Source organism: Geotrypetes seraphini, chromosome 10 (assembly GCF_902459505.1).
Source record: "Geotrypetes seraphini chromosome 10, aGeoSer1.1, whole genome shotgun sequence".
Taxonomy (NCBI): domain Eukaryota; kingdom Metazoa; phylum Chordata; class Amphibia; order Gymnophiona; family Dermophiidae; genus Geotrypetes; species Geotrypetes seraphini.
The window spans coordinates 17,924,936-17,937,863 of record NC_047093.1 but is presented as its reverse complement, the minus strand read 5'-3'; the positions used below and the strand labels follow the sequence as shown (position 1 = coordinate 17,937,863).

The 12,928-nt window shown below is 42.5% G+C and overlaps 1 protein-coding gene across 2 annotated transcripts in view; it reads right to left on the bottom strand.

The window, feature by feature from the left end:
• Nucleotides 1–1,429: 1,429 nt before the first annotated feature.
• Nucleotides 1,430–12,928, bottom strand: part of PITPNC1 (phosphatidylinositol transfer protein cytoplasmic 1) — a 379,107-nt gene continuing 367,608 nt past the window's right edge. Inside the window, exon 9 of one of the 2 annotated variants that reach the window (XM_033960569.1) lies at nucleotides 1,430–7,687. In XM_033960569.1, coding sequence (XP_033816460.1) covers nucleotides 7,371–7,687 — 317 coding nt within the window. In that variant the 3' untranslated portion in view covers nucleotides 1,430–7,370. The remainder of the gene's footprint in view (nucleotides 7,688–12,928) is intronic. The other variant, XM_033960570.1, reaches the window with a different exon arrangement.

Below are 12,928 nucleotides of genomic sequence, written 5' to 3'. Positions count from 1 at the left end.
TATATCAAGGATCTTTATAATATTTGGGAGTGGGTTGGGGGAAAGCAAATACGTAAGTGTTAAAGAGAGCCACTTCCTTCTTAAATCTTCACTCTCAAAGAAATTTGCTGCAAAATAAGTGTGGGGCCCTGGGTAGTCCCTCGGACTGCACCTCCTAAGCCACTATTGCAAGCAGCGTCTCTTCTCCCTGGGAAGCCAAATGCACTCTTTTCACAAGCTCTGCTTTAGGGGCCAGTGACTGAACAGGAGCTGAGCCCTGAAACTCACCATTTCCTCTTGCCTAAGAAACTGGATTTAAGACAAGTCAGGATAAGGGAACACAAGACAGCAAATGTAAAACCAAATAAACTTTCAGGCAACCTTTAGAACTTTTCTGCTAACCACTGAGGTTTTCACAGAATTTGACACATTTCATTTTTTTACCAAATACACTATACCCAAGCAATTTCAACAGAATAATATGTTTAAAACCTTAGTCCAGACTAACTGTTGTCTATTTAACCAATGCCTGGGGCAAAGGAAAGGTTTCTGGATTAGAAAAGAGGTTTATCTCATTTTGGTCACCTGAAAACTTATTTCTTGTTCTTGGATACATTTTCCTTGTTTCTTTTACTCTCCTGAAGGATCCTGGGATCACAGTGAAAACAATGCATAAAACAAATGGATCCTTCAAACACGAGGCTCCAGAATAAGTTTATTTCTATGATGGAAGAGCTTTCAGGTGATCAGGAAGAGGTTGTATCAGTCTCGGTTTTACCCTCTTTGCATCCATGAATGGGTTGTTTGTCCCACTGTCACAGATGCATAGAAGGGAGGTTGGTAAATCCAGGGCAGGATTAACCAATACGCCAAGTAGGCACATGCCTAGCGCCCAAAATGGTCAGGGGGGCCCGATGAAGGATGGTTTTTTCCAAACGGCGATGGGCCCCTCCAGCATCGATCGGCAACGTGAGCCCCCCCCATCAACGGAAAGCAAGACAAGCAAGCAACGCGGGTAAGAAAGGCAACGGGAACTGTAATTGTGCAAGCGGTTCTTCTTGCCCAAAGCTTCCCTCTGACGCAGCTTCCTGTTTCTACCTGGGCGCATGGTGGGGTGGGGCGGGGCAGGGAGGCCCAGTGTACTTGTGTGCCTAGGGGCCCTCGACGAATTAATCCTGCCCTGGGTAAATCTAGGACCGACTTTGGGTTCTTTTTAGTAAGCTGTGCTAGGCACTGTGGGCTGGATTCTGTAACTGGCACCATGGCATGTCAATCATGTGACGATGCCGGGTACAGAATCGCACCTCCGTAGATGCATTTGTCTGCCTCATGCCACAGTGGCATTAAGCGGCTTAAAGAGCCTATGAAGATGTGATTCTGGCACCAATTTTTTAGGCGCTGGTAGGCACCTTGAAACCCAGTTAAAAATGTAATTTCAATGCCATTTAAAAATTTTTTTTTTTACTGAATTTGGGCACCGTTTAGAGAATCCGAATCTGTGTGTTTAATGCACCCAAAATGGCCCTAATGCAGGACGTGCTAAAGAGGAATTTCTGGGGTGGAGAATGGACGTAGATGTGCTAATCATGCTGATATTACGGCCACCCTAACCAGCCAGCACTTCCATAACTTGGGATCTCTTAGCATCCCCTAAATAGGAGGCAGTAAGGGGGAAATTCTATAAATGGTGCCTAACTGAATTCTGTGCACAACTTAATGTTTTTTAATTGGTTAAATTGGCATGGTAATTGATCATGCTATCAAAAAAACCCAAAAGAAAGTTTAAAAAACAATTTCTTGCATGCGGAATACTATGAGGTGCCTAGCGATGCCTTCCTGAAAAAGAGGCGTGGTTAGGTGGCAGAGAATAGGCGTGGTTGACTCAGGTGTCACCTAGTGTCAACAGCGCGCAGGACATTGCCGTGCCGCCTTATTTCCTTCCCTTTGGGGCAAAATTGTAAGTGAATTGAGTGGGGGGGGGGGGGTTGCAGCAATGGTGTAATTGAGAGTACGCCGGCATCCCTCTGAATGTAGAGGGGGGAGGCTTCCCCCCTCAGAGCGGAAAAGGGAAAGCTTCGCGTTCATGTGAGGAGAGCGCAAGTTGTAAGTGTAGTGAGAGGGGGTTCCCCCCACACCTCCCCTCAATGAGAGCGCGAGTGTATTGGTGGTGGGGGGTTCCCCCAACCCCCCTCAGAGCGCAAACAGGAAGGAAATAGGGAATAAAATAGGGTGGCACACATTTGTCCCATGCACAAATGTCGGGGCGGGATTGTCGGTGCGCCGCGCACTTGATGGGTCGCCGGTGTTTGTGTTAGGCGCCAGGAAAACCCTGGCCTAATATACTGGCATCTGTTACACCTAGCGACACCCCAGCACACCTTGACGCTGCTGATGTGATTCTATAAAGCAGGACCTAGCAGTTGACTGACAACCATGCCGACCGGCGCCTTTAAGTTAGGCATAATTAGACGCTGTTTATAGAATCAGTGGCATAGTAAGTGGGGTGAGGGTGGAGGTAGACTGCCTTGGGACCAGGAAGTGACATCAGAGGGAGAGCCGAGGTTGGAGATGCCACTGAAGCAGGAAAAGTTAGAGGTTTGGGGCTCAGGAGAAAACAGTTCCTACTGCTTAAGCCTAAGGTTTTGGCTGTGAGAGCTACTTTATTATTATTATTTTTTTTCTTAAATTCCCATGCAAATGTTTAATATCACACGGTAATAATAAGTTTGTGGATCCATCTCAATTAGAAATGTTTCTTCAGGATAAGCCTTTTACTTGAGAATGTTTTAGAAACTAGAGGTTGATGATAATAAGTGACTTTAGATAGATATTTTCCCTGTCTGTTGAAATAATCATCCTAGGATTTTTCTTTTTCAGTTTTCTAGGGAACAAGCTAGCCCCAATAATGTGAAATGTTTTTTCTTTCCATCTTTTTCTTTCTTTTAAAGTATACTCCGTATTTGCCTCGAGCTGTTATGAGATGTAACAAATATAAATAAAAAATAAAAGAATAAAAAGAGGTAGGGGGGGAAAGAAAGGGGCGTATGCATGGCTGGGGGGAGGGGGCAGCACTACGCCACTGTATAGAATCAGGCCCTAAGTCAGGGGTGTCAAACTCAAACACACAGTGGGCCAAAATTAAAAACATGGACAAAGCCGCGGGCCAACCAAAACAAGTGCCGTGGTCGTAACCAGGTTTAAGGACAAGGTTTGGCAAAAAAACTAAAAGAGTGTAAACATAAAAGTGGCCAAAGAAGCATCGCGGGCACATAATAAACTAAAACCCAACAACAACAACAAAAAAATAGTGAAAAATAAATAATTACAAAACCTTGCGTGCAGAAGGGTTTAAAAATGCATAAATAAAAAGTCTCTTCTGCAGAGTGTGAAAAAAGTGTAGCTCTCCTGCACTAACAAACGTCGCAGGGTGGCAAGAGACTATAGAAAACATAAAAATCATCACCTAATATTTTCTGGGAACTTAAGATAACTTTAAAATGACTATGTGTACATTAAAAATAAAAAGGAAGAATGAAATAAAGCCACGGTGGCTCTTACTTAGTAGAGACAATCTGTAGCGCTTTCAGCTGAGCAAGCCGAAAGTAAAACCGGCTCAAAAAAAGTCAGCAATTTAAAAAGGGGGGGGGGGGGACAAGTGCCGTAGTCACCACCATAATCATAAGCAAAAAATAGCACCAAAAAAGCTCGCTAAAGAAATCGATGGTCACATGATGGATTAATACCCAATTAAAAATAATAAATAAAAGTGAAAGGTCTAAAAACAACTGATACACATCGTGATGATTGTATAGCTGTCCTACATTGATATACCCGGCGGGCCAACTCTAGTAGACATTTGGTTTTTTCTTACAGGCCTAATATAATTACTCTGCGGGCCATATTTGGCCCGCCGGCCTGAGTTTGACACCCCTGCCCTAAGTGGTCCTATGGGCTGCACACCAGTGTTAACGGTAGCATACTCATACATGAAAAAGAAGAAAAAAAAATCTCTTTTGATGGCCATGCTAGAAATGAACCTTGCGCTTGGAAAAGGACCGTGTAAGGACACAGTGGCATAGTAAGGAGGGGGGCAGAGGGTTGGTCCACCCCAGGTACCGGCATCTGTCCTCCTCTTTGCCACCCCCCCACACTCCCTTGTGCGCGCCCTCCTTCCCTCTTTAATGTTCCAGACGCGAGCAGCAACCCCAACCTGCTGCTTATGCCAGCGTCGGCTCTTCCTCTGACATCACTTCCTGGACCCGCACCTAGGAAGTGACATCAGAGGAAGAGCTGGTTGGGGTTGGCTGTTGCGCCTGGAACATTAAAGAGGTACAGGGGGAAGAGGCGTGTAGGCAGCAGGAGGGGGCAGGGAAGGAGCAGATGGGATTGGGGGGGAAGGAGAAGAGCGCCTCTCACCCTCGCTATGCCACTGCACTATGCTAATTTCTTAACGCAGCTTAGTAAAAGGGCCCCTTGATGGTTTGATGCCATCTCATCATCCTAACGGCTTTTTCTCATAATCAACCGAGACCTAATAATCACAGAATATTCATATTCGGTCACAGGTGCTATCTCTGTGGGTGCAGTGCACCTCGATTATTTTGAAAAGCTGGCTCTTATGTCCTCAGTTCATAAAGGCACATAGGATATGATGAGATGAAGAGCTAATTCGTTTAAAACAAAATAAGAAACTGCTCCTTCCATACAATGAGCAAACCCCTTCACAGTGTCCAGCTAGGAAGAACTGGCCTAATTCTACATATGGTGCTGAAAATTGCATGTGGAAAGTAGGCCCACCCAATTTCTATGGTGCCTGTAGGCCCGCCCAATTTCCATGCACCATCGAGCTGAATAACAAGCCAATTAGCATCACTAGTTGTGTGTAAATAATCAATTGGTGCTAGTTCACATTAATTAAAATTTATATGCACATTTTTAGACACTGGGATCCACGCATACATTTTATATGTGGTTCAGCAAAGGGGGCATGGCCACGGGAGGGTGGATTGAGGACATTCCTACCATTTACGTGACTAATTTAGGCGTAAGGAGTTAGTGTAAATCACTGAGCCTAGAGTTAGAATAGCAGTTGGTGCATTTTTTGGGCACTGATTTTTTTGTGGCATTTACAGAGTTGGATCGAATCTGTGTTGGGTTTAGCACCCCTCAATCATTTTGAAAGGTTAACTCCTTCTGCGCTGGTGCCACAAAGATAATTTGATCAGGGTAATCTCTCCTTTACCTATATGTGTGTGTGTGTATGGGCAGGTGGGGAAGAAAATCCCGGATGAACACTGTACCCAAGTGTGGACAGGTATTGGGGTGATCTTAAAATACTGTCTCACACACCAATAACTTGTTGAGCATTCACACCAGAGCTCCTCCAGTTGTAAGGGTTTCTTTTTCCCATCTTCCTGTTTGGTTTTTAAATCCAAATGCATTCTAAATGCAAATTCCAGTGTCTTTGATCGTTATATTTTGGACAGTAGGATTTGAATTACCACAATTCAAAGACATACCTCTGCGTTAAGAAAAAAAATTTGGGCTCTTTGGTGTGGACAGTTGTGAATCGGTTGCTTTTCCTGAAGGGAGGTTTGCTTGTTCTTATATTTAAAACTTAAAACAGGCCTGCTTTGTTTTAGACATTTGTCTGCTCTTTGTATGTCACAGATATGCCTGCTCTCCCATAATCCCTTCCTTCACTTACACTCGTGTACGCCCATGTTTTCTCTGTATAAAAATATAGATAGAGGCACAATTTCATTTTTATTGAGCTGTACTCAAGGAACCCTAATTAACATCACCCCCCAAATTCCACTTTGACCTTCAACCTATTGTTTCATTTCTTTATTGTATTTTATTTTTAATATAAAAAGCTAAAGTGTTTGTAAGTTAGGTTTCAAATCCTGAGTCTCATTTATAAACAATCTGAATCTGACTGATTGCCGTGGTTATTCAAGTATCGAGTAATCAGTATTCGTAAGGTTTATAGGCAATTTATGTTAAAGCTTGTGACAAGACAATTGCGAAATTCAGGTGATTCTGCTTTCCTTAGCTTGCAGTGTATCCTGTTACACTGTCTGTGACAGAAAACAGACATATGGAAAACAGGGTCTCATAATCATTACTGTCTCACCTTTGATATCCATAACAACTTATCCCCTCCTCCCACTATAGAAATAAATCACTTCTGGAGCACCAGAAACCCGAGGCTTCATCAACTTAAAAGTATTCTTCCTACCAGTGGGTCTAGGTGGACACAAGCCCATACATTTTGAATTCAGGCCCACCCAGCAGCGATGTGACTGGCAAAGATCCCTAAGCCTCACCATCTCTTTCTTCCCTTCCCCCCAGCGATCAGAGGTCTCTTAACTACACTTCCCCAAGCCCTTGCTACTTAAATCCTTCTCTTTTTTTGTCAGCAGCAGCAAGCAGGTACTCATACCTACTGCTCGTGTCAGCCCAAAACCTTCCCTCTGGCACAACTTCCTGTTTGCAGGATCAGGAAGTTGTGTCAAGAGGGAAGACTTGGGGCTGGCATGAGCAGTGGGTGTGAGTTGTTGCTCACTGCCAACAAAGAAGAGAAGGATTTAAAAGATACTAGGGGGCTTGGGGAAGTGCAGTTAAGAGACCCCCAATCACCAGGGGGAGGAGAGGCAGAAATGCTGGGTGGGGGGTGGGGTTTTGTGTCTACCCACTTTGGGCTCAGGCCTGCCCAAAATTGAATGTCTGGCTACAACCCTGCTTCCTGCAGATAGGAAAAGGAATGCAGTGTGTAGAATGTGTTTCTCTGAAGCTCCAGCCACTATAACTAGGTGTTATGGACTGGTAGATGCATAATGATATCTCTTTCAACAAGACTTTTACTCCCTCAGACCCTGCAGTCTTTTTCTCAGCTTGCCCTCCTCAAGCATGTCAAAGTGAACCAATAAAGAGCAACCACCTCCACTAAGACTTAATTATTACAAAGTGACCTTTATCATCAGAAAGATACCTTAAGGCCTAAACGGGACAGATATCCCCAACCATCATGGGGCATCTTGCATAATATGCCTTGCAAGACCCTACTAACATCTCCAGATAAAGTTCAGCGAATAAGGTTCTTTCTGAGCAGTGCCTCTAGTTGGGTATTTACATTTACACTGATTTCACTGTAAACATTTAACCTGTACCTTCTCAGGAAGTTCTTGGGGTATTTCACTTATGCAGGGTTATATGGCTTTGTTTTGTGTTCATTTTGGGAACCAGAAATTAATTGGAAATACTTCCTGCATGCATTTATCTAAAGATCCTAGGGAAGAGTAGATTGGTGTAATGAAGCAGTGGTTCTAGACAATGAAATCCTAAAAGAACGAACCCCCCCCCCAAACAGAACAAAGGAAGGTTCAAAGTTATTCTTGCTTTGACAGGGAAGGCTTGTCTGAAGAAACTGCACCAGGCAAGTTCAGGGTAGGACCCTTCTGTGATGGGTCTGGAAGAGTGAGGGTCTCTGGGGCAGACTTTTTTCGCGGTCGATCCTTGGGGACCGCCAGGAATTCTGGTGCGTCTGTGGAGAGAGGCGTGGAAGGTGCGCTGGAGGGGGCGCTGCGGGTGGAAGAAGGCAGGGCAATGTCAGTGATTGAGATCGCTGGGGGGAAGATCCCAATTTTCCGGTTAGTGGCTTCCTGAGTTGCTCGCTCAAACTCCCGCACTTCATCCATTGTCATGTCTTCCATCAGAGATAAAAACATGAAAAAAACCAAAACAAAATCCCAATGAGAATAAAGCTACACAGTTACACAATTCAGATATATATTCAGAAATATCATTACAAAAATCCTGCAGAAATGTAATTTGACAAAACATTATCCCCTGGATTCTATGTCTATTGAGTAAGGAGTTGATAGCTAGCAATAATTGCATCCAAATCTTCTAGCATGCAAAGTGGGCGTGGCCATGGGCGGGTCAGGGGCATTCACTAAAGATGATAGAATACGGGGGTTCCGTGCCTAACTCACACGCCAGGATTTACAACAGATGTAAATCCTTGCGCCCAAAGTTGGGCGCAGATCCCAGCACTATGGGGGAAACTGTAAATGGTGTCTAAAAAAGATAGACTCTTATCTCTTGTCAATCACACTTAGGCGCCTATTACGGAATCGCGCCTAATATCGAGCCTGTTGCTTTCATGAAGTGTACATGTGTTGAATTGTGAGTCGTTACTAGACATAACTGAGCTTTGGATTACCCAAGACAGAATAGGAAAGACACTTTCATTTCAGCTTATGTACCGTATTTGTTTTCGTTATAATTCAGAATTTCTTTGATATGAGTTATTGTAGGGCAGGGCTGCCCAAGTCCGGTCCTCGAGATCTACTGGCAGGCCAGGTTTTCAGGATATCCACAATAAATATGCATGAGAGAGATTTGCATACCAAGAAGGCAGTGCAGGCAAATCTCTCTCATGCATATTCATTGTGGATATCCTGAAAACCTGGCCTGCCAGTAGATCTTGAAGACTGGACTTGGGCAGCCCTGTTTTAGGGTTTCCAAATTTTCCGTTTGGAAAATCCGGACCCCTAGACCCGCCCAGTTCCACCCACCCCCGCCCTGTCATATCCCATCCTTGCCCCAGCTCCAGCCCCGCCCCCCCCCCCCACTGCATGCATGGATGTCTTCCTGCCTGACGCAATGTGGAAGAAAGCTTTTCAAAACCCGGATAAAGTGCCGGGTTTTGAAAAGCCATCCGGACCCGTAGACATGTCCTCAAAAGGAGGATATGTCCAAGGAAAAATCCAGATGTCTGTTAACCCTACTATACCATCAGTAGCTTATATTGCCTTGTCAAAACACCTACAGATCCTACCTCTACAGCTTCTTTTATAATAAATCCCTCCAGCGATTCATAATGGTATCGTCCAAGTGCATCATCCAACCGAGTACACTGATTGGCCAATTACCCTAGCAATATGACCTTATGCATGTCCCATAATGCAGTTCGGGTTGCATCATATACCGCTGCTGTATTTGAGGAGGGGGGATCTTCACTGATTAAATGAGAACAGTGCAGTGATTCTAAACTTGGACCTTGATGATCACTGGGCCAGCCTGGTTGTCAAAATATCCAGAAAAGCTATGCATATACAAATAGATGCCAAATGGATATCCTGAAACTAGGCTGGCAGGATGGTGTGAGAAGAGGTAGCTGAGTACCATTGGGAAGGACATATTGCACACATTTCAGAGCATTTAAAGAGCACTTCGATAACTGGCAGTATCCAGATAGTGCTAGGTCGGGTTACCATACGGCTCCAGAAAAAGGAGGAGACTATGATTTAACTTTTGGAGACCTTGGCGTCTTGTTGCTCTGGCTGAGCTTCTTGTTTCGGCTAGATGGCTCTGAGGCTCATTCAGTAAGTAAAATTGTTCATGCTCATGTTTATAATCTCAGCTAAGCATTATTCTATCAAGTAAAGATATGTATTTAGTAGGTAATTTTGACAGCAACACTGGGTTTTTTTTTGGCATTACTTTGTGTCCAGAAAAAGGAAGACAGATTGAGACATCTGGGTTTTACTATCTAGAAAAATTTTCTTTACTTCAGTCATTCCAACTCTAATTTCCAACTCATTTCGCTCTAATTTTAGCACTGAAACCCTACTGATTTCTCTCAAAAATTCAACAAATCCGTCTCCAAAACAAATATTCTGTTCTATTCTAGTTTGATCTTTCTGCAGCTTTTGATGTAGTCCATCATGATATTCTCCTTCAGTTGCTTTCAGATATTGGTCTCCACCAGGTAGTTTTGGACTGGTTCTCTAAATTTCTTTTGTATCGTTCCCCACTCTCTTAAGTTGGCATCCTGAGAAACTTTATTCACTATTTTCATATTGATAGAGAGAGATCTGGATACTACTGACCTAGTATCTAAAGCAGAGGTCTCAAAGTCCCTCCTTGAGGGTCGCAATCCAGTCGGGTTTTCAGGATTTCCCCAATGACTATGCATGAGATCTATGTGCATGCACTGCTTTCAATGCATATTCATTGGGGAAATCCTGAAAACCTGACTGGATTGCGGCCCTCAAGGAGGGACATTGAGACCCCTGATCTAAAGTGAATCTCTGTATATCAAAACTTCAAGTCTGTGCTCAGTCGGTCCGTATGAAGCTTAACACAACTAAAACCAAATTATTATGGTTAGGCCCAAAATTGGATTGTCTTCCCCTTTCTGTAGCTTTGGTTTCTGGATCCTCCTTACAGATTGAGTTTTCTGCCAAGGGTTTGGGAGTCCTCTTTGACTCCTCTCTCTCTTTTAAGGATCAAATTAACTCTGTGGTCAAGAAATGTTTTTTTTAACTTGCGTTTGTTGAGGAAGGTCAGACACCTCTTTCATCATCGTCATTTTTCCATATTAGTTCAATCAATTATATTATCTCGCCTCGATTACTGCAATGTTATCTACCTCAGTACCACAAAAACTTGTCTTTATAGATTGCAACTGATTCAAAATACTGCTGCAAAATTGATCTTTTGGAAACATAAATTTGATCACGTGACTCTGTTGCTCCAGAGTCTCCATTGGCTCTCGGTTTATTTTAGAGTTCAATTTAAATGTGCTTGTGTTATTTTTAAAATCCTATATGATATCTTTACTCCTCTCCTTTTATCTTGGAATGCTTACAGACTTTCTTTTGCAAGAGGTAACCAACAATTTAAATTATCTCTTCCTTCCTTCCAAAAAAGGTATTAAAGGAGTCAAGATTTTTAGTCAGTCTCTGATCTTTAAGTTTTCTCAACTTTGGAATGATCTTCCATTTCTTTTAAGGAGTTCCGGCTCACTTCAATTTTTTCGCAAATCTTTAAAAACGACTTTATTTGCTAAACATTTTGAAATTTAATTTCCTGAAATTTAGTCTTATTTTTTATGGTTTTTATTTGTTAAATTAATTATTGTAAACCGAGTCGAGCTTTCTTAGAATGAGGACTCGGTATATGAAGCCAAGCCTTAGATTAGATTAAATTAGATTAGATTAGACTTCCATTGAAAGCAATGGAAGTAAAACCCGGATGATCCAAATATGTCCTCCTTTTTCTGGATTCCACAACAAAAGAAAAAAATAAAAAAGAGGAGAAAACAACCCCACATGTAGCAATATAAATAAAAAAAGGAGTGGGGAAGGGACATGATCAACCAACGGTTAGGGCTCTTCAGCTTGGAAAAGAGATGGCTGAGGGGAGATAGGATTGAAGTCTACAAAATCCTGAGTGGAGCAGAACGGTTACAAGTGGATCAATTTTTCACGCCGTCAAAAATTACAAAGACTAGGGGACACTCGATGAAGTTACAGGAAAATACTTTTAAAACCAATAGGAGGAAATTTTTTTTTCCACTCAGAGAATACATAAGCTCTGGAATGTATTGCCAGAGGTTGTGGTAAGAGCGGATAGCGTAGCTGATTTTAAGAAAGGTTTGGACAAGTTCCTGGAGAAAAAGTCCAAAGTCTGTTATTGAAAAAGACACGGGGAAAGCCACTGTTTGCCCTGGATCGATAGCACGGACTATTGCTACTCCTTGGGTTTTGGCCAGGTACTAGTGACCTGGATTGGCCACTGTGAGAACGGGCTACTACTCTTGATGGACCATTGTTCTTAACTTCAAGGACAACCAATTTATTGAAAATATATAACTAAAACATCTAGTATCGATTCTATTCAGCATATGCGGTAGTTCACAGCGTTTCTTTGTTCGGAACCATGTTGCGCAGTAGGCTCCAGACTACATATCAAGAGCATTCTTTTTTGGTTTTATAGCCCGCACCTTGGCGCCATCTACTGGGCTTCGGTCATATACCCCAGAGGAAGGCTGTTCAAGCCGAAACATGGTCCGTGTTGGGGTCCAGTACAAAAAGGATTAAAAGACTCGCTGTTAGGCTTGCTATATACTTTCTGTATATGTTATATATGTTTTAATTATATATTTTCAATAATTTGGTTGTCCTTGAAGTTGGTTGATCATGTCCCTTCCGCACTTCTATTTTATCTCCTTTTTCTGGAGCCATATGGTAACCCTAGTGCTGGGACAGACTATGGGTGGACCTTCAGAAGAGCTAGAGGTTATCTGCTTCACAGTGATACCCAACAGATAACAGGATAGTTCAGATAGTGGCTAATTACACTGTGAAATGGAGTTTTGGGAGCATGAATTGTAGTGGGTGTTCTATAGTGATTTGGGGTCGCTGAATTCAAAACTGACCTTAATTTTTTGGTATAACTCTCTGGATGCTGAGGCTGTAGCTTCAACCACTGCACTACTCTAGAAATCAAAATGTAGTAAAAGGAAGCCAAGTATAGGACAATCCAGCCATTGTGACATCACCGATGACAATGGCTCTTATTGGTGGAATGAGGCATTATGATGTCACAATACCAGCTCTGGTTACACTGTGCAACAGAGGTTTTGGGGCATGAATTGTAGTATGTGTTCTATAGTGATTTGGGGTCGCTGAATTCAAAACTGACCTTAATTTTTCGGTATAACCCTCTGATTTTTGGCAAAAGTGCATTATAATGCAAAAATTAATATTTTTGCTATATTTTCTAATGCTTGGAGTAAATGTTATAACAATCTGTGAAATATTAAAACAGTTTGCCTCAAATTAGATTTTTTTTTCCCCGATAATCTTGGTAGTGTTAGTGATGAGCACAGGGAAAGGTTTCACCAGGACATTATTACAATGGAGAAATTATATCAGGGCAGATGGAATTCATCAATGCTGGCTGAATATTGTTGGACATTAATTAGAGATGCTCCTAATCTCGTTTATACACTTGCTTCAACAGCAAAACAATTCTAGAAAATAATATTTATAGGGACTCTTAAATATTTGCGATTTGCTCAAAAACTATACGTGAGAGGAGAAAACGTAAGCTATTTTCATACACAGGAGGTCAAATTCTATAAAGTAAACCT